Below are 26,442 nucleotides of genomic sequence, written 5' to 3'. Positions count from 1 at the left end.
AAGATATTGGAAATCTTTGTTTTAATTGCCTGGATGAATTGAATGTATTATTAATAAATTCAGCCTACTAGCAGGGGAATAATATAAATGAAGCACTGCTGGATTGTTTGTGTGTTTACCCCATGTTTGTTTGCCTGGAAGACACATTTCATACTTGTTGTGTATTGGATTTGATTGCGTATTCATTCGGGCAAAAAGTCTATTCACAATGTTAATGCATCATATACATGACAAGATATGACAAAATAGCAAGTAGTCATTTCCCCCATAAATTAGTCACCACAAGAATGGAACTGGAGACTACAAATCAGCATAGAAAACCACTTTTATTTCTCATGAGGCTCTCTTGTAATGTACTCGTATCTCTACTGAGGGATAGCAGTATTTATCTTTGCAGTTTTCAATAACTTCTGTGTTTTGGAATATTTCACCTGGTTAGTCACAGTCTGATGTGTGTACTGTACATCTACACAGCAAACGTTCACAGATTACTTATGACCACTTTCAGCACACAATGTTCCAAATCAAGTTATCCTGCAGTTATTTTTACAACGGGTGCCAATCTGAGTCGAAACGACAGACTATGTTGGTTTTGTGAGGCAGTTCTATACAGTGTTTTCCTCATCTACATATGCCAGCATGTTCTGGTTTGAGCTGCATCACTGCAAAATGACCACTGACAAAGAATTATTTTTACAGCTGGCATGATACTTCTTCCACCACAGGGAACTCTTCCTATACACGTAAATGTAGGGCTCTCCACAAGTATGAATTGCACTTTTACTAAGAAGGGAGAAAACAACATACCATTGTGTGCTTGTGATGCTCCGAAAAGAGTCTTAAATATATGTTTCTGTTTGTTGGATCTCTTGTCTTATATGTCTTTCATTTACATAACTATATACACACAGACATACATGATTTTACAACTTACAAAGAAAACTAGCATTGTTGAATGTACATGCCTTTAAGGTCAAGGATTCAAATCAAATGTTCATTAAACACAAAGGTGAGGCCGAGAGAAAAGAGCACACCTTCAGGTCACACACAAAAAAGAGCATCTTGATGAATTCCTAACAGGCTGCTGATTCTTTCTCACTCCTAGGTAATTCCTGCAATAGCCATCTTGTAAGCAAGTCAAACACAAAGGTAGATATCCACACAGAAAGAAAAGGATGTCAGCATAATATCCTGTATTTTCGCTCTTAGTTCCATGTTCAGGTCCTTAGAGCTTCTAGGTGCCTTTACCTGTTAAACAGGAGAGGCGAAAGTCTTCAAATAATGTTCAAACAGCCTCAAAATGACCCTGCTGCAGTTTTAGAGTGACATACAGAGGAAACAGGAACTGGGGCAGAGTTGGTGGCAAGCTGGCCACAATTGTGTGGATGAAGAGATTCACCAACACGGGGCTCCTTGATCAAACAGGGGATTAGTGTGGTTGGAAATCCTTGGCACCACACGAGCAAAGCTGTTTTATCTTAGAGGATATCCTTTCTGTGTTCTCAGGTAATCCAGTCACCAGCCATGGGTGTAATAGTTTTACACCACTCGTCAGAAGGAGAAAGGGGAGATGAGGGGAAAAGGTTGGCACAGAGTTTTGGGATAGGAGCTCGTTGTTAGGTCCTGGGATGAATCTGTAACACAGGGGAGGAAAAGAGAAGGAAAGAAAATACACATGTGCTTAGATGGAATAAAAAAGACGAAAGTACACACGGATTACACCCTGAGGAATTGCTCGAATGTGTGTCTCACAAACAACGGGAGTCTTTTGAACTGTTTAGTGCTTTGTAGAGCCCTATCTCACCTCGGATTCTGCTGTTACTAAAAACAGACAGCTTAGAAGAAAGGAAGCCATGCAGAAACTGGAGGAGAACGTACAGCTGCTTTCATTCAGAGGTGCATACTGTATACAAGGTCATGTCCTCATAAAAACCTAACCATGACTCCATGCTGTCCATACGTTACGTACAAACTATACTGTAACTCGGACTAGTTTATTTTTCGTATACCCTACCTTAAAGGCATGTAGGGTTTACTTTATTGAAATTGATAGATTGGACTTTGCTAAACCACATTCCATAGTCGTTTTCTTTGTAAAATAAACAAAAAAGGATCAAAACAAAAAACACTTTTAATCTCACTTTGCCTTGGCCAGAAAACTACAGTTATTAGAGTGACGTCACTGTCATACGGCGTCTTCATGCATTACGTCCTTTTCTTTTTAGTTTCATTCCTGTGGCATCCAGCATCTTAGTTGTTTTCACTCATTTTATCAGAAAATGCTTCATATGTGATATGTAGGAAATTGAAAAACGTGAACACTCTTGATTTAAAGTCTTTTTTTCCATTCGACCGGGCGGTGACATGTGGCCAATGAGTTGGGTTGTTTTTGGGCTAAAACTTCCAGCCCACACAATTTAAGTAGATTGGACATATATCGTCCGTTCTACCAAACGTCCGGTCGACCAAACGTCCGGGGACCAAACGTCCAGGGACCAAACGTCCGCGGACCAAACGTCTTTCGACGAAACGTCCGGTCACGATTGATCTTTTTATGTGGGATGTCACAAATGTTAGTATGATCAGTAAGCAGAATTAACATATTTCTCACAAGCGTGCATATCATATATCTATGATTCATTTATTTATGAGCACAACCACTTCATTTAGGTTCCTCGTCAGTTAGTCATCAGCCTTATTTCTGGACTTAACCCAGCATTATCCATTTAATCCAGGTTTTCTCATTGTCTAATTATTTTACTTGTATTTAGTTAGCTGCTTTCCTTCAGATATTTTATAGTTCATGTTGTGGCTTCCTCTGGTGATATTATGTGCATATTTGCTTTTTCACTTTTTATCTTATCCTTTGTAGTATTTTGTTTTTATAATTAAAAAAAAAAAACATGTTTTTCAGTTTGCAGCTGTATCTTCCCCTTTGATTCCCCTCCAATCAAGTTACCAGGACATACAATCTCCATTCTAGCTCTTTAAAGCAGTATTGTTATCTTGTGTGATCAGCATTTGCATTGGACATTAGAGCCTACTCTTTATCTTAGATATGATCCACCAGAGATTCGTTAGCCTAGACGAGTCTTATGCAAATGCTGTCACTTCAACCTACAAGCTTGTGGGTGGTATATGTGACAAAGGTGTCCTTTGCCTCAGAAAATAATCTATATAGTGGGTGAATTTCAAACATATTGCAGTCTTACCAAGCTTCATGCATTCAGTGGAGTCATTAAATTGGCTGTTAATCTCCATACAGTTGGTAGTAGTAGTTAGTAAGAGCCATGAATAATTACCAAGGCTATTTTTTTTACTGAAAATATGTCACGCTGTTTTTTACTTTTGTCATTTCAGCAAAATAATCAGCACAGGTGTCAAACCATTCCCACAAATGACACCTTTTCACCAAAATGTTGACCTGTCATCAGTTGAGTCCAGCCAGGTGCTGCTTGTTTCAAAAATAAAAAAAGCCAACATACAGAGGTAGTGGTATCACAATGTCAGATAACCACTGTAAACACGTACTACCGGTAAACAGGCGGTACATTGCCATCTAGGAACAAAGGTTTCTGACGAGGAGTGTATCAACCAGGTTTTAAAACCTCAAAATGTGCCAAGACATCGAGGAGGCAACCAGTCATAAGCAAGTAAGTTAATAGCAAATAACCTAAAAGAAAAAAAATGACCCACCACTTGTTTCTCAGAAGACCTTGAAATTATGTTAATTATGATTGTAAAGTATTGTACAGTGAGTCAGATCAAGGTTGTGTTGTGTACAAGTACCATCACAAAAAATAATAATAATGAAATCTCTTGAGATTTATAATTGTTTGGTAGCAAAACAAATTGACTGAAATAATTAGGCAGTGGACTCCCTTTCTGAAAGACAGAAAGAAAGAGAAGATGAAAGATGGATGTCAGGCACTGGCTTTGCCTGACTTCTGAAGAGTCCATGCCAATTTCTATAAAATGGGTTGCGGGAAGTGCATGCATGCTTTCGTGTGCCTGCAGCATTGTGTTTCAATAAGGCTTTCCAGAGAAAAATGCTAACCTACTAGTCGGTTTTATTCTGAAAAGAAACAAATGCTGTATTGTGGGCTTTCGAGCTTATGACGGAACAAACACAAATGGAAGCATTTGGTTTCAGACAAGGGTGAATGAGGAATTTGGATCAAAGAAGAGAGCAGAGTGCAGGATAAAAAGGCCTTTCCTGGAGAGCGTGGTTTATGTATTGTGCTGATAGCTACTCCAATGAGACCCATGAAAGCCGTTTGGTAAATTTAGCGGCCTTCGGCAAATGCCAAACCTCTGCAATGAAATACTCCAGCTTCGGGTTGTTGAGTACACATGCAAGTAAAGGTGGCCAACAAAGTCAATTTGCTACATTATCGACCACATCAAACTGTAGTGTGCAGTCACATCTGGGAGTACACACAGAACAGTAAGTAGCATGTCAAAGATTACTAGTTTCAAATAGGATTGGCGGAGCGGTACAAGGAACTGTTGGCAGACCAGAGCCAAATGCAAAATCATATGGAACAAAGAGAAAGAAATGAGCCATTGGAATATGCACTCAACAGATGGAAAATAGAGGTTTTTGCTTTGGCGCATTGTGTTTTTTAAAGATGGAAATGTGTCTACCTTCCTTAAATATGCAACTGGTGCACATATTTACTGTGGGTGGTGGCACATTTCGCATTTCTGTCACGCCTGCCTAATCATGCGCAGCATGTAAACACACTTGATAATTTTGCGCTGAGTATTTGGGTTAATGAGACGTCGTTGAAGATGACTTCGCCCCACGTTCGAGTGCCTGACGTTGGTAATAAAAGAAAGAAAAAAAACAAACAAACAAAAAAAAAACATCTTGAGATAGACTAACCTTTACAGAAGCAAGAATGCAGCTCAATTTCGGTAGACGTTTCCTCTGCATTTTGCTTCCAGAAGCTAAAAAGGGGAGTATGGCTGGGTGTTCTGCAAAGAGAGGGTCAAGAAAAAGGACAAATGTGTATGTGTTGGATCCAAAAGCAGCCTCAAGCCTTACCAATTGGAAGATTTCATTCAGCCATTTCACCCATACAATTTAGAGTAGTTTCATCAATATTTTTTAAAACCTCAAAGAATAGGTAAGGTCTATCAAAGAGCAAAATTGAGATTAAGATGCATTCTTTTGGAGGGCAACAAAAAAACTTCACCTACCTTTGCATGCCATAAAGACCCATCTATTCCTTTCTGCAGATTTTATGCCTACTGAGAACTCTTGGGGCTTTTGTATACATCTGCCAGACAACCTTGGGAAGCCCTGTATACTGTAACCTTCACTAGCTTCCCCCCTACTGTCAAATTAGACTCTACTTCTATTCAAAGTCATTGTCACCCAGCATTTAAAAAAAAAAAGATCGTGATCGCATTCAGGCAGGGGGTGAGTTGTTAAAACGAATACAAATCGGGTGATCAACCTATCCTGGTGTGCCGATGTACTGGCTTGGTGGACTTAACTCCCTTCATTATTTTTGTATGCGGCGCTCAGCAGCTGCTGAGCTCGCCAAAGGGCAGCAATGAGGAAGAGTGGTTGTTAACTTTATCTGAGAAAGGAGAGCGGCCTAAGGTCCTGCCCACTTTGCTGACCACTTTATGATTGTTTTTGCTTCTACAGGCGCTCAGATAGGTTGCGCACACTGAACAGTCCACCTTGCTTAGCAGTTTCTATGCATTCTATTAGAAGAATTCCTTTGGGAACCATTCCACTTGCTTTATTGTTTACATGCTACTGACAGTTGACCTGTGCCAAATATACATATACATATAGAAAATGTTTCTACCTTTGTGTATGTTTGTGCACGTGAGTAAATTGTGATTTTTTTCGTTTGAAGTCATACCCTTGTGGTCTTGATTTTATTCCCAGAGGAGCACATCCATCCTGAATTGTCAGGTAGAGTTTTGCACTCTTCTCCCTCCAGACATGGCTCCATCTCACACCACCATTTCCCAATTACAATGGATGCTAGTAAAGATGTGAAAAGACAGAGTGGGTTAGATTCCATTCAACAGTAAAGTGCATTTTTAGACATTCCATTCTGGGTTCACGCCAGTTTGGCGGTTGATGAGCTAATTTTGAATGTCTAACTATGTTGATTTATCATTGGCCCAGTTAATCACATTTGACGTGATAGCATGATCGTTTTTTCATCTTTCTTGACAGGATAACACTCAATGTTGCCAACCATCTAGGTCACCATTTAACGGTAGAATACGTATAAGCAAATGCGCTGCAAGCAGTCGCAACGTAAAATCACATTTTCACACAGAAAACGGTAAACATGATCGCTGGAGGGTATTTGAATGTCTAAATGAGATTGGAGGCAAAGCAGCTGTGAATCAGACCTTTGGATTTCCCCATGGATTTTTACGTTATTCACTAATTAGCTCATGCTGCTCCATTATCCAATAGTCCCACTAGCATGTTTACTTACCATCTTAATTCTCAGACAAAAATATACATTTCACAACAGTAGGATTCAAAACCCACCCTATGCACTATCTCCTTGTTAAGCAAAAATGAAAGACAGCTTGAGGATAAATGTTTCCTTAGCTGCATCAAATGATACTGATGCATTAAATGCTGCCTCTCCTCCCAAGAGAGCACACACAGGCAACGTGCATATCATTATACTGCCAACTTTGGGGCATTTTTATTGAACAATGTGATTGCTAATTCCACTTGAAATTGAAAAAGCCTATTATAGTTACTCATATTATTTGCTTCAGATGGAACACAAGTAACAGAAAATGCAAATCTGCTTTTGAAACATATTTTGAATGGAAATCTGTTTATTCTCAAGGGCTTTATAAAACCCAATTGAAGTTGTATTAAGTGCAATATATCACAAATGCACGTAGGGTTCTCGCTATTCATTATGATTATTATTATAATTGATTATCCCGCCCAGTTCGTGGGCACACAGGAGGGTGGGGGTCGTGGTCCAAAAGTACAATGAGCCTGTGGAACTAACTGGCTACTGTAGTATACACAGTAGCCATTACAAGCAAAGTATCCAAAAAACAGTGGCTCAAGGTAAGAACAATTGATGTGAGAGAGCTCTCTCTTAGTCTTGGAGAAACTTGCACAGTCTGCTGCAAGCTACAGTCAAAGAAAGAAGTATCATCACTTAACATACAGTACTGCTACGGAGCCCCAGTGAAGGCAGTAAGAAGACTCTCTCAGTCTAAAGTCACATGTTGCTCAAGTAGTTGATACTTGATTAAAAATAGAAATTGGAAACTGTAACAAGGCTCCCATTGCTGCAGTTTAGAGGAGGTTTACATAATCAACATTTATGTTAAAGCATTATTATGATTGCATTTAACTGAATCATTGTAGTGTGAAGTCCCAATTATCCATCCAAATTGAAAGACACATGTTTATGGCCAATTAGTATTTTAATTAATTCTTGTTTGGAGCTTTACATTTAATTGGTCATTCAATTCATTGTAGTATATTTTGCCAGCATTTGACAAAAGTTTATTAGTCCACAGAAAATACCAGAACGTGTATCTGTCAGTTCAATGGTGAGAGAGCTCTGATGGACGTACGTCCATCACAGTTTGCCCCCTTCCGCCAGGTAACAGAATATTTGAACATCGACAAGTGTGACAAGGAGAATTGATTTCTGTCTGTGTCAAAATGAGGTTACGTGACCATGGGTTTAATGAATAGTTAATGTCTTTTTAACTTGGCACGTTGCGGAGCGCACGCTTGGCTTCCTATAAATGAATTGCTCCAAAACAAGAAATTTAAGACAGGGCTTTGTCCTTCTCTCTCTCTAACTCTCTCTCTCCATCAAGTGAAGTTTCAATTATAGTTAAAAGTGTAAAAGAACAGCATTAATGTCACTGAAATAACATAGCCTGTGCTCGGGGCAATTCAGGCAATTGCTCTCAAAGCCAAAATAAGTTCAAGGCACTCACTACCTACTGTGACTTTGCAATTTAGAATGTCTTTCTGCACTTACCGTGCCTACAATGATATTGAAGTGGCATTCTCCCAAGGTACCATTAAAAAGTACAAATTCCCTCCAAAAGGTACAATTTCACTCCATAAATACGTGTCACACAATGCTGTAAGGTGTTGTATGAAAAGAACAGAAAGAATGTCAAATCACTTGTATGTGGGCAGACATGTAAGAAAGCATGCCCTATTTTGAATTGAATTGAATGGTTTTATTGTCATTATAAGGTATAATGATATTTAAAGCTTCACCACAAATTGCAACAATAACAACAACAAACAAAGGATCTATACACAAAAAAAGTGTCAAGACAATTAACATCACTGTAGCAGAACATAAGAGGCTTAGGGAAACTAATTGGAAGACATGCAAGTAGCAGGCCAACAGGAGCTAAAACTATTTGCCCAGTAGTAAAAAAAAAAAAGATAAGAAACACTGGAAAACAACCAGCGACTAGGTAAGAAAATCAAAGCAAAACACACTTTCAAGGCATTCTGTGGCTTCAGGGAAGGACTAATAACTACTAAAATAAAGGCAGCATAATAGATTTAAAATATTACAAATGAGGAAAGGGCAGAGGATTCTGACTGCAATTTTACACAAAATTAATAAAAAAAAACAGCTTCAAATTGCTTCAAAATTGGATTTTCCTAACTTGCCAGTGCATGTGTGGATCGCTTGTCTATTAAATGCAACCCTTCTCATTGCTCCACGCTTCTAGATCACCCTGGGAGTTGTTTACATATCCTCCATCATGTAGTATTGGAGAGACTCCTCAGAGGAGCCATAAACAAGGAACCACTGATGTTTCCCTCACGTTATAACTTTAGCGCCTGTAAAAATGGGGTACGTACAGCTATTAGACTTTTATTTCATTTGAAAGATAAAAAAAAAAGAAATGGGCACATGCTGTGATTGGAATAATGAAAAATCAGGGACGACGCATTTGTGTCACACGTCATTTTCAATTATCAATTAATTGAGGATAACCGGAACAACCACCCACCCACTCCTCTATCCTGTAATAACCTGGTGTTACAATAATGCTCATCCCCAAATTACTACAAGCATTTCTTAGACCCATGAAGATTCAGTGTTTTCCAATCTTTGTGCATTCGCAAGTGTGTGTTTTAAAGAATGACTGAAATATTTCACCCAATCCATTTGGAGTCCATAATTGGCTCATTCTCATCAGCAAAAGCTGCAATTTTCCAAGTTCTAAAAACATTTAACGTCTATAATTGCAGCAAATTGTCAGGCATGTGATTACGATGCACTTTGGAAGAAATAAATGAATATTATTTTGGCGCTGGTGCTTTGCGCTTTACTGTATTTCAAACAAACGTTTCACCATCTGCTTGACCAGCAATACAGCATTTGTAGTATTTCCTTTTCCTCCTTTCACTTACCATTCATGTGTGTCTCCCCCTGGATGTATCTTAAATGTACCATGACAACCTGTCATGCTCGGCTATATGCACCCGCGGCAGAACAGAAGGGTTCATTCCCCATCAGTGATCAGCGATGAGCAGGCATCTGCATGTGCCTCTTGTTGAGACTTTACTGCTACAGCAGCTACATGACAACATTGCGATGTTGCATGTGTGCTGTAAGGACATGCGCCAGCCCGTGCGAGGGATTAATGTGCGCGTGTGAGCAATTTTCACCTTTTAGAGGGTGTCCAAACCATGGCTGGGGGCTTAAATTCCATATACACTGGGATAAGCGTGGCGATCAGCCAAGCTGCAGAGATATGAGCGTTTGACTTGTTAAAAAGGATGTTCTTCACCAAGAGCCTCGTTGGTTGTGACATAACTGGGACATAGTTCTCCTTGTCAGAGCTAATAATCAATTCCCACTACAGGGATAATCTGACAGCAGACCCCTACTGAGCGTGATGCTTCCCCACACACGCTGTCGTCACATCTTTGCATCTTCAGCCAAAATGCTTCAATCGCGACTGAAACAAGGAATTGAAATTTCCCTCAGAAACTGTGTGTGAATGCTGAGAAATCCTACCGCAGAGCCAAATGTCAAAGACAGAACCTGACGGCTGTGAAGCCATCTTTAAACATGTTTTCTCTCCAATGATCACATGAATTCTTGTAATTTACTACAGTGCCATATTTACAATAGAAAACATTGTTTAATTATTAACTGAATTGTTGCATTGTAGCTTTGCATGTCTAACTTTAAGCATTTTTCAAAGAACATTTTGGTTGATGTCTTTTCATTGTTATTTTTAGTAGTATTTTGATAAGGTACTGTTAAAAATTCTTATCCTGACATTGTATTTTTTTATTTTGGAGGAACAACACAACATCATTTTTCAGACTCTATAAACCAGTTTGTTTTCCAAATGCCCTTTCAACAACACACCTGAATCATGTAACCAGGATTGCTATCAGGCTTCTGGAGAGCTGATGAGTTGGTCATTTGATTCAGGTGTGGTAGAGCAGGGAGATAGTAAACAAACAAAAGTGTGCTCAAGGACTACAGTTGGTGACCCCTGCTTTAAAATAATGCATTAGCTAGTATATAGTAGTTGTTTTTTCTCCTCTTTATATATAGTGTAATAGGCAATACTACTGCTACTTATATTAGCACATGTATTGGAGACCAAGGTATCTTAAAGTGAGTACATATGTGTTTTGATGGTTTGTCAGATATTGAGGTAATAATAGAAAATGCAAGTGACATTTCATTATATATAGTATGTTTTGTTATTTTCTGTGTTTTCAAGGAAAGGAAATAATCTGAATTTTGGGATTGGATGGACTGGATTGATGCTTTCATAACTGATATTGTGTGAATTTCTACTGGATCAAGATAAAGGTAAGACACATCCAGACTAATATTTTAAATGATTCTTCTTTGAGCCTTGCACTAACACAACAACAATACACCCACACGCACACACATACACAAAATCTAAGACTGAATTTAAAAATATATATATATACATAATAATGAAAACAGGTACTTGGTAGTTGTTTTCCATTAGTTTATGGAAATTATTGATTCTTTTTTTATAAAACACCCACATTTGCTGATTACCTATGGGACCCAATAGCTGACAATGCCCATAACCCCTGTAAAAACTTTAAGTGGACTTGTCGACAAGATTTTGCAGATTTTCTTTCGTTTTTCTAAAGCCTTTGCACAATGAGATTTATGCTTATCTTTACCATGTGCTTTGATGTTGGATTTAGATGTTCATAAGTGATAAAAACAGCTCATTAGGGAAACTGTGCATTTGGCTAAAGATAAAGACAAACACTCTCCTCTAGGCTCTGCTTGTGTGTCCAGAACAAATGATCCCTGAAAACAGCCTCTTTTTGAATAATAGCATTTCATTTTTCTAAAATTGTTAATCTGTGCAAGCGTGTAATCTGTATATGGTGCAGTGATAGCAGGTGGCCCCCAGTGGGGTGATAAGATGAAGCTCCTTACAGCCTCGTTGCTCATTCTAGATGGAACATTAATAACAACTGGAGTGTTGGGAAAGAGTTCCATCTGGGACATTACACTCACTCTACCAACTCTGATGAGCACTTGCTTAAGGGAACAGTGTCTGGAAAACTATTTTCTTTAACGGATCAAAACTGCTTGTCTTTATATCAATATGTGACAGATGTATTTATATCCCATGTGGTTTTGGCACCAGATGATCATGGTTGAACGTAAGGTTCCTTCACGAATTGCCTTCATTAGGATTTGAGGTCATCTTATTTGTGATCAGTACTGCTGCACTGCTGCTCACTGCCTTGTCTTTTTCATTTTTATCACCACTGCACCTATAAGTGCTTGTTAATCGATTCGCTGACTGAAGATTTCTGGCCGGGGGACCCTCACCCACTGAGGCATTAAGTGTTAACAATAGCTTCTACTTCTGTGGCCTGAATCTTCTTAGTGTGGTACTGTTTGATTTGTCTCAGTTACTCAACTTTAACTTGAAACTTTCTCCATGACACTGTGGAAAAAAAATGTAGCCCTCTGCGTGATGTAATCACGCATTTTGTTGTTCAGATAGCACAGCAATGAAATTCATTTTTCCCATAATGGAATTGTATTCACGGTATACTGTTGTGATGTACATCTGAGGCAAGAACCACATCATTTTGAGAATGAAATGACAAAATAAGCACTGCACTGTCTTTATGTTCCCCTGAATGTCAAAAAGTGGTATCGCTTACTGCATTTGATCCAGTTATGATAAATTGTGATTTTATGTTTGGAAAAAAGATCTATCAACATTTTGATTGTTTGCTTTACACACTTTATTCCCCCTACCGAATTTCTCTCTTGGAGATCATGCCTGGCTTAAGGGCCCCCACCCAGTTGGGAAGAGTACATATTGTTATGATTTTAACAACTAGGGGGAGTTGTTTGATCAACAAGGTAAACGTATAGTATGTTTGGATTGGATTGATTAATTATGCCTCTAATTATGTTTGTTTTTATTAACGGAATTTGATTTCAGTGATTTTAATATTCTCCGCTACTGTGATTGATTCACACATCTTGTGTGGAGCCTCATATTTTCTTTTGAAGTTTGCTTTAGAAAATTAGACTGGAGTGGAAGAGATGAAAGTAGTACAAACATCTTTAATAAATGAAATGGGGAGTAACTGAGTGAAGATATATCGATCATGTTGCAAAAGAGAAGTATTTGTCTACTTTCACTTATTTCAAACAACATGATGTAAGTAGAATTGATTGCTTGTTTTGCTTGGGTGGATTTGGGATTCTAGGACAAAATTACACTTATTGGGAATTATTTTTTTTAATGTAGACGGACAGGAAAATGCCCACTTTCTAAATACATGCAAGTCGGATAAGTGTGCAGTGCAAATTGGATTGATTTAGGATTATCAACCAAGATGAAGTCTGGCAAGGTCAGTTCAGATTGAGAACAGGATAAGTGCAGTTGACGATGGCTAAAATTATTCTACCCTCTATAAGGTCGAAGATGTACTGAAGGCCAGGCTTTTAGGCTTGATTCATATTTTAAAAATAATTCTAAGAAGGATAAAATAATAATAGTTATCATGACAGGTCATGGCTTCTTGACTCTTGCAAATTAAGGTTTTAATTCATCTTTGTAATGTGTGCTGATTTAAGCTTACAGATTTAAACTTTTTCAGTATCAAATAGGCTTAAAAGTCCAAAGTAGACAGGAAAAATAAGGGAGTATCAAGGCACAACATAGAGACAACTTATTCATCTAAAAGCTAAATATTCCCAGTAAATGTTTGCATGTAAAGATCAGTGTCCCAAGGACTGGGCTTTTCATCAACACAGAATGGGTTTTATATACATTTGCCTGATCTCATGGTGAGTTTGTATTCCTTTATCATCCGAAATGTCAAATGGCTAACCAGCCCTGCAGATCTCATTGAATGGTTCTGTCTGGCCCTTCATGTAACAGACCTATTAATGAGGATATTTTTTGGCCTCTTTTTTTCCACAAAAAGCATGAAGACTTTGATCTCATGCTCGGATTGAGGTGAAATGATTGCGATAGAGGAACATTACACAGGCTTTGCAGTGTGAGGAGAGAATCGCAGTTCAGTCTCAGTAGGTTTGTGACAAACCCCCCAGCACAAAGAGGTGCCTGATTGTTTTTCTCAGCTGAGGTAATTCAGGTGCACTAGCCTAGAGCTTCTCTGACTTGTTTATCAGTTATTCATTTCCATTAGCCTGCTCTGCCTTGGGCAACGTGATCTGCGACATGCTCCTTTCTCAGATGTTCACAAACTCTGCATTGGTCACATGAAGGTTTGAACCTAATGCTTGAATGTATATTTATTATTATCACAGAAAAAAAAAAACAATTTACGAACTGTATAAGTGCTTTCCTTGATGCTAATCTCTGTGACTCCCTCACATCTGTTGTCTTAATATTCCACCCTTGTGCAGTGCAGTAGTCTATTTTTAAGCATTTTTTGCTTTTGTAAAAACAATACTTGTATTCAATCTCCTTCTTTTCTTTATTCTGAACCTGGTTATTAACTTCCTGTCAAGATTTTAGTCTTGTAAAAAAATCCTAAGCATCTACATAGATATAGTATTTGTTACGCATTGCTGTCATTAATGAAAAAAATGTATGTAGTCCGAGTATTTTCTCACCATCCACACAGGAGGGTTTGTTGCGTGTTGTCCCTGCCACTTTGCCTGGTAAACAAGAGCACTTGACGGTCTGAGAGCGTTCCTCTATGCGATTCTTGTTACAGCATCGGTGAGCTGCAATCACCTCGCATGTACCTCCCTCTGTGGACATATGGACAAGAAAAACACAATTACGCATCAGAAAAATTCAATAACAAATGAATACAGAACAAACAAAAAACTATTCGAAAAACATACTCTCTCATACAAGGTCTGACGCATTGCAGATAGATAATTGGAAGTACTGTATATGTATAAAATGAGCCCTTGAGTCGTTGAGTTGCATCTCGCTCACTGCTGGGTTTGCTCATAACTCAGTGAGTGAATGAATGAACGAACAATCTCATCTCACTTTCTGAACCGCTTTATCCTCACTAGGGTCGTGGGGGGTGCTGTAGCCTATCCCCGCTGACTTCGGGCCAGAGGCGGGGGACACCCTGAATTGGTGGCCAGCCAATCGCAGGGAACATTTGCATCAAAGTTTTCTACTTGACTTACCTATTCATAAAATAGGGTTTTTTGGATAAACAGTAAATTGCCCATATTTACTTGTTTAGACTCAATAAAGGAGCTAAAATAGTACGAGCGCATCAGAAATGCAGTTGATGCAACAATATTTCATGAAGAGACATTGGATTTTCAACCCTGCACTACATTTGCCTCCCTTATGTCTCATACATCAACCACACAACCAACATCAATATTGCAATGCTACCTCTATCACATGTTAGCATTTTGATGCATCTATAATGTATCTGATCTGATTTAATTACATAGTATATGCCACTAATGAAGTAGCAAGTGAATGTGTTAGAAATTCCCTGCTACCGGTGAGTCATAAGAGTTGAATGCCTGCCCTCTGAGAATCACGAACACGCTAGACCTCACTAAAACATTAACTCCAAGGCATAGGTTACATCGCTCTGTGTAAAGGTAGAGCACAATAGTACGGCAGCTGACAAAGGAGGATGTCAAAAAGAATATTCTTAGAAGAAATGGTGATATCTGCCAATGGGGGGTGCCGGGTCAAAACAACAATAAGAGGGATTGCCCATGGGAGGGAGTGATGAAGACGAGGGGACATGGTGGAATAAGGAAGAAAGCGAGAGAACGCTAGAGGACGAGGTGTGTCTCCCTGCCAGGTAGCGGCCATGCCAGTGAGTAATGAGAGAGCCATTGGAAGTGCCCCCTTCACACAATTATAAAGCGACGAGCTAATGCAGGCAGCGGAGCTGCAGGAAAGGGACCCTCCATCACTGCAATCCCCTTTGCTTGCGCCCTAGGAAAAACTCTTTATCTTTTCTTGACAGCCACTGGAACAGACACCTGCGTCCAACAATTAAAGTGGAACCCATCCCAGCGAAGAGGGGCTAAAATAACAGGATTTATATGTATCCCCTCAGATCTACTGACTGTAGAGCACACAAATTGAAAATAGTCTTTTGTGTCACTTACTTTCTCTCTACAGGGCACACTATTGTGGTAAAAAGACCCACTTATACTCACTGACAACAAGCAGTGTGTTTCTTTGGCTGAAATTGGCTCTTCACATGTTTGAAATGAATTACACAACCGTCCTTCAAGCAGATTTCACAAGTTGGGTTGAGTTTTCGTCTTCCATTTCCATCAACGTCTGCCCTGGTCAGACCATAGGCTACTGAATCTTGGATTAAGAGGCAAACATTGCAGTCCCATTGGACCGCTCTGTCATGCACTATTAATGCACCTCTCACAACACTTGTTAAGGATTTCTGGGCAGAACAAGGCACAACATGGCCTCTAAAAGTAGGAGGGAAAAACTGTCCCTCGAGTGTTAGGCTCCAAACTCACCATGTGTTGGGCTTGTTGAATATTTTACTGGTCAGACTGCGCACTTGCTTTACAGTCCAAGCTGAGTAAGCTAGGAGTATCCATTGCATCATGAGCACAGCAAAAGCTCACATCTTCTACGTCACTTTCTAGGGATGTTTTGTTGATTATTATCACAGACATCCCTCATTCCCTCATCAATTTAATTCTCTTTACATTAGCTGGTTGTCATTTGCGACACATCCTGACAAGCAAATGCCATACAAGGACATTTCTTGTTTGTAAAATCTGGTATCCCGTCTGAGTATATGAGCAGCAAACACATACTGTAGTGGGAGACTTTCAAGTTTCCATGACTCTCATACAGAGCAAAAGGGAGACTGTATAAACAAGCGTTAGAATAAATAAGCAAAATTGAAGAAAAATCGATAGCAAAGCTCCAAACATACTTTGGGTGGCTGATGCCGCATTGATTTGTTAAGTGTGACTCCTATATTTGAAGATTTCACTCTGTTTACTGTGTTGATTTGTGAAATAGCCGAATTTATTCACGCTGGATAAAACATGATGCACAATCTTATGTGATCTAGACATGCTTTAAAAGTTAGCTGAATTTTGATTGATCCTTTTCAGAAAGTAAGAGAACTCATACACAAGATTGAACCAAATAGTGTCTTCCAAACACATTTTCTTTATTCACACAAGAGCAAAGTTCATAAAATGTAGTCATTAACATAAAATGTTACCATTTATTTTCAACGCCTCTTAGACAGGGCGATCCATGCTAACTGCAGGAAAAACATGTCCACCATGTAGTTAGTGAATTTGTCATACTGGAGTGTTTACTTAGATTTTTTGTTTTTGCACACTAATTGTACACTGTTTATGCTGTCACCCCATGAGATGGATACTGTCCTCTGACCTTGTGAGACAGTGAAAGGTGTTAAACCAAACTGCTAAGATGGAGTGGGTAGCTGTGCACTTCAGACTTTACTGAGGGGAAGTGAAGGGCATCGATGGGACCATTGGCTAGTCATTTTTCTTTCAGTGGCCCCACAGTGACAGCAGCCATTGAATGACTGGATGAGGTGATTATGTTTAAGAAGATCAATGCCTCATTGGTTTCATCTTATTCCAACAGCCAATTAAAAACGTCTAATGGGCTAAGGTTGTAAATCTAGGCAATCCATCATACAATATCATACATTCTCTAAATTTAGAAGCGTGCGTTCACCAAAAAGAACAATAATTCAGTCTTGTAGTGACAGTAACAATGTACTTAACTTGTCTCAAGAAGTCAAAATTGATGTTTGGGAGAATATACATTTATGCTCTAGATTTTAATGGCAAAACTAATCCAAGTCAATCCAAATTCATACATTTACTGTTATAACCGTGTGTTGAAATTAAATTGGGATTTGTATGGTTACAAAAGTTGCAATAATTTCAGTGTCCGCCTTTTCATCTCGTTTCAGAATACATTTATTGCCATTGTGATTAGTCTATTTGAATTATCAGAGTAGCAGATACGTGGTTTGGTCTTTTTAGATGCATAGTTTAAATCAATGGTCGGGTAAATCACATCTATAATGTGAAATGTGTACCAGGAGAAAAAAATGAAGAAGGGTGAGCCTGCACTACCGGCCCACTTCATACATATGCATATGCTTAATGAAGCTGAAAAGCATTTCTCTATCCATTACTTGCTTGCACGATGGAACTTCAAGAGCATTCCCCCCGATTACTTAGGATAATGTTTAAACTTGCAACAAAGCATTGTTGAATGTATTCCAAATGAGCTGCTTGCAGGCAATGCCAGAAAACAACTTTTCATGTTCCTCCTCTTGGCAGCTAATACACATGTATATTTTATCAGGAATTACCCAATCCTCATTTAGCGATGCCTACTTGTGTAACATCACCAGTCAAAATGGATAGTGTAGGAAGATAAATCCCTGGGAGGAGTAGAAATAGACCACACTGGATAATTCTAATTTATCTGTGTTGCTGTGACGTTTGACACTCATCTCCTCAGTAATTATGGAAAAGGGAGGATGGAACAAAATGTATATTTGTAACTTATATCTATGCAGAAGGAAAACTATTGGTATTTTAGTACAGCATATGCTAACTGAACTTTAGTCCTTGTTATTTTAAATTTTGCTGCTGGAAAAAAGGAACGCACTCAAATTACAATCAGCAAAGAATATTTTAAAGAGGAATTTAGATTATACAGATCTAGACACATACAAAAGACTTTCAATTTGACACTGATGATAAGGAATTAGGAGTAAATCTATGTGAATGATTCATATTCGAGCCACCCAATGATGCAGTGGTTATTCCGCCTGCCTTTGGTGCGGGCTGTCTGGGTTCGATTCCCACTCAGTGGCAGTGTGAGTGGTTGTCTGTCTCTCTGTGTGCCCTGCGACTGACTGGCGACCAGTCTAGTGTCGGTGTAGTCTGCCTTTCGCTCGAAGACAGTTGGGTAAGGCTCCAACAACCCCTGCAACCCTTTCGAGGATGGGCGGTATGGAAGAAGAATGAATGAATGATTCATATCAGTGATGGAGTGTTCGCTCCCCAATCCCAGAGGTTGTGGGTTTGATTCCGTCACACTGGTGACCATGTCCAAGTATTCTTGAGCAAGTTGCTGAACCGCATGTCGCCCCCACATGACACAGACAAGCGTGAAATAATATAAGTCTTCTTGTTGGTGGTGGTCTGTCCCTATGGCTACGTTCTGACTGGATCTTAAAATAACATAAATTGGAATTTCCTTTTCCTCTTAACTGTCTTTGGTAACAATTTGAAGAAATGCAGAGTAATGTCTATGAAATCTGGTATTTTCAGATCCAGCTCACTTCCGTAAGGGCTTTTCTCACATGGGTTGGAATTTTCTGAATGCGACTATCGTTTGAACAATCCAGTGACCACAATTCAGTAATTCCTGCACTACACCAATTTATATCGAGTAAAAAGTAAAATAGGGTGTGGAATGGACAGAGGTGTGCAATGAAATGTAACATTTAATAAGCATTTTGGGGATTGAAACAATTGAAAGGTGACTTTAGGAAGCTACAATAACAAGTCAGTCTTTAGATGTCTCCTCATCCTCCTACGCCTTAACATCTGTTTACTCATTAGGCTTCAACACAAATCGTTGGACAGTGATGCCTTCATGTTAGGCATTGAGTATGATACGTATACACCCTACTCTAGCACTTCTTGTTATTGATCTTCTATGCATGTGTGTCACCTTAGGACCGCAATGTACATAAATTGAAAACAGCGATGAGAAATGCCAGGCATAGAGCTCAGATAAAAAAAATCAGATAAGCCCTGTGGAGATTGAATGCATGTTTACTGATTGACATTTTAAATTGGTTTAATAGACCGTAACATATGAGGTCTAATAGGTAATACTCCAGTCCAGTTTTTGATTTTAACATCAATAATAGAAATACCAATTGTCCAACCTTGTAGATGACAGCAAAACTGAATAATAACATCATACCTCTCATTAGCAAGGTCACAATTTAAAAGGTGAAACACTCACTTTTGCGTGTAACATTACCAGTAATGACCTCTGAAAAATTACAAAATGAAACAAATTGTATGATGTGTTCAAGTGAGCTCCTGTATAATAATGGATTTATCCTCAGTCACCCCATTTGAGAGAAATAAAATAGAAATAAACCTTTTTTTTTTAAAGAAAATACTGTTTGTTACTGCATTCATCTAAATAAATAATGGAGACGCACAATTAACTCCAGGAGATCAAGTGAAGCTATGATAAAGCATTAATAAGACTGGAAGTGATTATAGTTTTTTTTTTTATACAGATAATTTGATTAGTATAAATAAGCGATGCAAGGGCATGCTGGCCAGAGCCCAGGTCGATTCTTAATCACCTGTATGGGCTTCCTCTTGCGGGCCCGGCGACTGCACTGCTCACATCTTTATGGTTATTAAAGTTAACGATTGCCGTGTCCCTCATTTACCAAAGCTCTATCAATATCAGTTCAGCACCATGAAATTACCCCAGTCCAGAGGGAACAGTGTGACAAAGCGGATTAAGAAGGGCTCTGTAATACCCTGGCATATATAACGCTCTGTGTCATGGACTCGTCCAGGCCCATGGCAAGTGGACCCACTGCCAAGTTCTAGCCATGTGAATGAGAGCTCGAGGTGGGCTACTTTTGTTTAAATGTCAATTCTAGCTTTTATTTAATTTGCGGTTGGTCAGGAAAGTAGAGAAAACAAATAGCTGGCAGCCACACAAAAACAGAACACGACTTTGTTGAAAACACATTAAAAAGTCTCTGAAGCTTCCGCACAGATGAATCGCAGAAAGGTGGTGATTATAGTTAATATATGCAGGATGTAACCTACTTCGATGGTCTTCAGGTATGCGGGTATTCTTGTATGAATATGGCAGTTACTTTAAATTATGTTGCATATTAAAATGGTGGATCAAGATAAAGAGCGAAAACCACTATGCTATCACTTATACTGCAAATTCATTATTGCGGTGACAGGAGAGTGAAGTTGGAAAAAGTGCAGAACTGATCCAGAGAAATGAGTTTACTGTTTGCCTACATTGCCAGACGTATCATATTTGATACCTGAATTTTGAGCAATGTGATATTTTTCCCCTGATAAAAAAAGATGAATGATACAAATTTATGACAACTTATATTTGAAATTTTGTAGTCTCTTTGTTCTCTCACTTCTGTCTCAATTCTCTCCCAATTCCACGCAAACATGTTTATGACGGTGCCTCAACGACTTGATGCTTTACAACATCCCATAGCTGAGTTGGTTTGTCCCGAACTCTATCCAAAGTGCATATGACACAGGTCACTGCGCACTGTAAAATAGAGCTGGATGGTGAAATGAGCAATTAAATGGTCAATTTCAAATAAACTGAAAGTGCCAGTGTGAATGACAGCACTGAGTACCCTTTAGAGTTTAGAGGCTGTAATTCGCTTGAAGAAAACATTTTAGCATGCATAAATGATCCAATACAAAGCTTGATTCTTTTTTCCCCCCTTTTTTCACCTATGCCAAAAAGTCAGAGAGAGCAAAAAGGAAAGCGCAGTGGTTTTTCAGAGGGATTGAAACCAGAGCTATAACAACTTTTTTGATAGTTTTGTGTGACGCAGACTGGTATTATCAAACATTTATGACCTCATGCCTTAGGGGGGTGTTTCCCTTTCCAAATCAAGGTTCTAGCAACAGGGGATGCAATAAAACCCACCATGCCACCCACTGTAAATTTGGAATACTGGGCTATAAAAATAAAATCCAACATGACTGGAATGTTTGAAAAAAAAAAAAGAGAGCAGGAATGAGTATTGACATAGAAATCATAGTGACGATAGATCACGGTCATTACACTGCTGCAAAAATAGCACATTTTGGTTCAGGCTGGTGATTTACACACCAAATATAATGTAATTCTTTGCAAATGTATGTGCATATTTTAAATAAATAGGGAGCTTAAACTTGGTTGCAGGGGATACTAGGGCACAAGGGCGAATTTGAGACAGATCTTGTTGCGGAGAAAAGTAGCTTTTGACTAAATGTCCATTTAATCTTCACAATTGCCCATTGTTTGATGGAAATGTTGTCCTGCTCTGACTAAATACGGGTGCACTATATCCATAAATATTTAAACACTGAGCACCAAATATTAGAATCATTGGAGAAATGAATTAATTACATTTTATATTTTAATTGCTCAGTTGGTAGTCCATTAGCCGAAAAGTTGGCAATTTAATTCTTGAGGTTGACTATCCTCTCTAAAACGTTTTGTGTGTTAGCAAAATGCACTGAAAACAAAACCTAACGGCTGTATCGCCTCAATTCAGTATACTCGAGTATAGTAGATAATTCCAAGTCTTTGGACATAATCTGTTATGTCCATTACATACAATTGATTTTGAAACAGATGGATCAATTAACAGTAGCCTACCACACCTGATGAGCTGCAAGCCTTAACATCTTCACTCTACAATACTCTCCACAGTTCACTAACTATCGCACTCTTCGTGGGAGTGTCTGTGTTAATGGGGACAGGTGTGCACAGCCACACTTGCTCAATTTGCACCTCATCGCCTTAATCAAGCTGTTCACAAATCTGCCACAGCCATTCTCGATTCTACCCTTTTCATACTAACTTGAGAGACAATTTCAATTTTCTATCTGGCTCAGCTCCATCTCCCTTTTCGGACCTCTTGTGTCTACCAGCCTTGCCTATTTCCTCAAATGAAGGCACCCCAAAATCATTTCCATAACATTAAAACATACCTGTCAACCTCTGCCGATAACTGCCCTTATAAATGATTATGATTCCCCTTACAAACCCCCCAAAAAACCTTACAAACACCGTACGACTCGTACGTTGTTTTTAAGGTTTTTTGGGGGTTTGTAAGGGGAATCATAATCATTTATAAGGGCAGTTATCGGCAGAGGTTAACAGGTATGTTAAAACCAGTTGAACCTAAAATTACCACTCATTTATCTGTGACTAAACCTGATTTCACTAGTTCAGAAGCACTGCACTCTGATCTTGTAATTGGGAATCCATTTTGTTCGAGGCCAGCCGTGTATTGCTCAAATGTGTCACGGCTCTTTGCAAAAAACTGACACTTGAACACATTGCACCTTCCATTACATGTTTTCTCCTTTTCTGCTCAGATCACTTGCCATCTTATTAACATGGATATTGGCTTTTGGATGATGCATTCATGAGCAGATGCGATATCGATCACTTTAGTGAAGACTACTTCCACAAGATGATCAGTCTAAGTGCGACTGAAAAAGCGTGAAAATTTGTGTGCTAAACACGAAGAAGTGGTCCTGTCGAATCTGACATTTAGAAGCTGACCTTGCTCTTAGTTGCGGCAAGGACATAGAGTGCTGACTGTGGGGAAAAGAGGCCCATAAAGCTGTCATGTATGTGTGTGTGTATGTATGTATATGTATATATGTGATTCCTCATGAAATTTAAGTTCTGTTTTATTTTTTTTCATAGGCTTTTTCTATCAAACACCATAATGGACTTTTGTCCCAGTGTAAAATGTCATCAATATTTGGAAAGTTGGCAATGGTGATAATCTGGAAATCTTTCTGGAATATAGTATTGCAGTTAGTAAAAGCGAATTAGTCCTTCAAAAGACAACACTGACAAACACGCACAAATATTAACCAAAACCGTTCTTGCTGCTGCAGTTAATTAATATTCATGTTGGTTGGACACATTTGTATTCAAAATCCAAAATTTTTAATATTCAATTCGTTCTACCAAAAGAGAACTTTTCTGCATGAATTGAAGACAGAAAATTTGCCCACCCATTGTGGTTTATAGCCATTTTGTGGGACAGCAGCTATTATTCATGGTTTTCATCATTGTTCTTTGAACAAGAATCTATAGACGTTTTAGATCTCAAAAGGGGACTACAGAGAGTATAGCGAAGTGGAGCAATGTGCAGCAGATTAACTGTGGGCTAGTTGACATGAGGCAATGATAATCTATTTTGATATTGTATGTCACGGTGTACTGAAATGGGTTTTTTAACCAATTTAGCTACCTGTGGGAATGAACCATGCTATGACAAATGACTATAATAGAGAAGAGCTAGGCCGAGTTGGCACGCAGTGTTATGGCCTCTGAATGGATTATATTACAAAGATTCGAGAGGGGTATTTGGGAAAAAAAGAATATATATATATATATATATATATATATATATATATATATATATATATATATATATATATATATATAGATTATATATATATATATATATATATATATATATATATATATATATATATATATATACGTATATATATTTTGTGTGTGTATATATATATGTGTTTGTAGCTCACATGTATCCATCTTTCTTCAGGTGCACAATGTTTGCCAAACGCTTCATAATCTGCTTTATTCTTTAATTCCCTGACACAAAGCTTTTGTTGTCCAATGCAGGCTTGCAGAGTAAGATGAATCTTGTATCATGCTTGCCATTTCTGAGTAATGTCTCATGGATTACTAGTCTTTATGTTCTCAAAGTACACCATGCAGTCAATGTAAATTTGGAGAAGTCACTTACACAAAAACAGAAAAACTAATGTGGAAGAAGCCGGTACTTTGGTACTTTTGTATTTATTCCAAACTCTAATAGTCATAAATAGGACGTTTGAATCATTACTCATGCCTACAACTACATACGGATGGCATAATGACTTGAGTACGAAAGGCCTAAAATAAATCTTGGTTACAGCGTTGGCACTTGAGGCATTTTATTGTACTTTAACTAGGGAAAGACGAAGTTGCAATTAAATGATAACCTGGACGTTCTTATCGATTTTCCCCCCTACTTACCTGTAAACTTAATCAATTAATCAAGGGTGGAATGTGAAAGCATGTGGGTACACGTCAAAGTGGGCCTGAACTCAATGTGAATGCTAATGCAACTCACGCAGTGTGCAATGAGAGACTAGAAAAATCCCTCTTGAAGCGCATATTGATTTTGTTAATGTACGTATTTTATTGTTAGGAGTATATCTTTAAAGGGTTTTCCCTTTTCAAATCAAGCATCACAATCTACTTTTCATTCCGCACTTGTACTGTAATGTCACAACAGGTCAGTTCATCAATTTGGAAAGAGATACACTTGAGCCATTAACTGCCAAAGGCGTCAGCTTGAGGATGGCCTGTATTATTCATCACTAAAGTTTACAGCTTCATTTCATTGCTGATTGTGTTGGTGCTGTTGCAAATCCGGACTGGGAGATAAGTGATTGCCGCCTGTCAGTCAGACATGTTGTCTAGAGAGGCAATGAAGAATTTAGGGTCTGTTCTACTCCCCTTCATCCATCCCAGTCAACTGACCACCCATCTTTCCATTCGCCCATCTCTCTCCAAGGTTGGCCGATTAAAGATCTCGCTTAGCATCTCATTCCTTACCCTGATGCCGACATATCTATCTTTCATTCCCAAGCTGATCTCAGAATGTCTTTGGCTCTCTCACTTTCTCTTTAAAGATACCCCCTGCTTGTGTGTTTATAAAAATGATTTGAGACTGTAAAATGCTTCCTGGATCACTTCTGACAAAGCTGGCATTTACTAAAAATGGAGCCTCATCTTCAATGAATGCCAGTTTTGTCAGAGGTGCTCATGAAGCGTTTTAGAGTTAAATGCATAACCTTTACACAAAATGTTTTAATCTTAGGGCTAATAAATTTTATGTTTTCTCAAATGTCACTTGAAATATAATTCTCAAACATTGATAAAATTCCATATATATCTTCCAAGTCAGCATGATGCACGAGTGGTGAGCACAAACCGCTGCATAGTCGAGAGGTTTCTTGTTCAACTCCTGTGTGGAATTTGCTCTCGACTTGCTTGTTTTTGATTAAATTGAAAATGACTGCACTCGTGAAATTTTCCATGTAGAAAACATTTGGCACTTCAATCGGGGTGTGACATCACAGCTAAAATTGATGGTCATTCCTAGCTTTCTACTGCCGCACTAGCTGGCACATGTTGACAGAATGATAAAATGATCACATGGGAACAATCGAATAGAATGATTTTACATAGCATACTAGCCGACTGCAAATGGTACCAGCTCATTTAGGGTTTGACGTCATTTTTTGTTTCGAGTTTTTTTAGAGGGTAGGGAGAAATACATCACTTCTTGAGATGAATTTGTGTCTCAAATATGGTCTGCTATCATTTTAAAGCAATGTGTTGTGGCATTTCAGAGGACCTTTATTCTCACATTCCAAACCCGTATGTTATCTGACAACTTTAGATTGTAAACCATCCCTTGGTCTATTGAGGTTTTCCATGGAAAGAGGGCATTGCATACTTTTTCCCCCAATGTGAAGAACAGTGTAGTTCAATCATGTGCAGGTCTCTAGCAATTGAAATCATTTGTTACATTCTGCTGCTGGTCTAGTTATCCTTGTATTACCGAGCCCAGGTGTGTAGCAGTGAGCGGAGTTCCTTTGCCGTACCTGCGCCCAATCTCATCAGTAGTTTCAGAGTTTTTAAGCCCAGGCGATCCACGATAAGGTCTTGCCATTTTGAAATCTCGTGTTCTTTGCTAGTTCTTATTCTTTGCTAGATGTATGTTTGTCTTGTTTTTATTTAGTTGTTGCTATACTTGTGGCACTCTGCCCATTGCCTCAGTTACCTTAGGGTTTTTTACATCCCCATTGAACTTTTTATCATAGATCCTGTTTGAGTTTGATACTTCCTTTTCATGTCCGTATGTGTTTTTGACTTTAATAAATATTGTAACACGCCACATTACTTTGAGTCGTCAGCTTCGGGGTCCAAACTTACCTTTGCCTCCGCTGATTGTAAAATCATGGGCGAATTGAAGGTTGCCCAATTAGAATCACTTGAAATCCAGAGGATTCAAGT

The 26,442-nt window shown here is 38.6% G+C and overlaps 2 protein-coding genes across 3 annotated transcripts in view; one reads left to right on the top strand and one right to left on the bottom strand.

Annotated features, from left to right (window-relative positions):
* Positions 1–307: 307 nt before the first annotated feature.
* The window catches only part of tafa1b (TAFA chemokine like family member 1b), an 83,841-nt gene continuing 57,706 nt past the window's right edge, over positions 308–26,442 (bottom strand). The window contains exons 3-6 of one of the 2 annotated variants that reach the window (XR_013300537.1): positions 14,148–14,288; positions 5,886–6,010; positions 4,889–4,980; positions 308–1,634 (exon numbers count right to left, since the gene is read on the bottom strand). Coding sequence is in view for 1 of the 2 variants with exons in the window: in XM_077602211.1 (XP_077458337.1) it covers positions 1,617–1,634; positions 5,886–6,010; positions 14,148–14,288 (284 nt within the window). In the remaining variant the exon portion in view is untranslated. The remainder of the gene's footprint in view (positions 1,635–4,888; positions 4,981–5,885; positions 6,011–14,147; positions 14,289–26,442) is intronic. The other variant, XM_077602211.1, reaches the window with a different exon arrangement.
* suclg2 (succinate-CoA ligase GDP-forming subunit beta) overlaps positions 10,499–26,442 on the top strand; it is a 145,116-nt gene continuing 129,172 nt past the window's right edge. Inside the window, exons 1-2 of the mRNA XM_077602209.1 lie at positions 10,499–10,649; positions 10,759–10,850. The gene's annotated coding sequence lies outside the window, so the exon portion shown is untranslated. The remainder of the gene's footprint in view (positions 10,650–10,758; positions 10,851–26,442) is intronic.

This window comes from Stigmatopora argus, chromosome 6 (genome assembly GCF_051989625.1).
Source record: "Stigmatopora argus isolate UIUO_Sarg chromosome 6, RoL_Sarg_1.0, whole genome shotgun sequence".
In the NCBI taxonomy this organism is placed as follows: Eukaryota; Metazoa; Chordata; class Actinopteri; order Syngnathiformes; family Syngnathidae; genus Stigmatopora; species Stigmatopora argus.
This window is presented reverse-complemented; position numbering and strand designations above follow the sequence as displayed.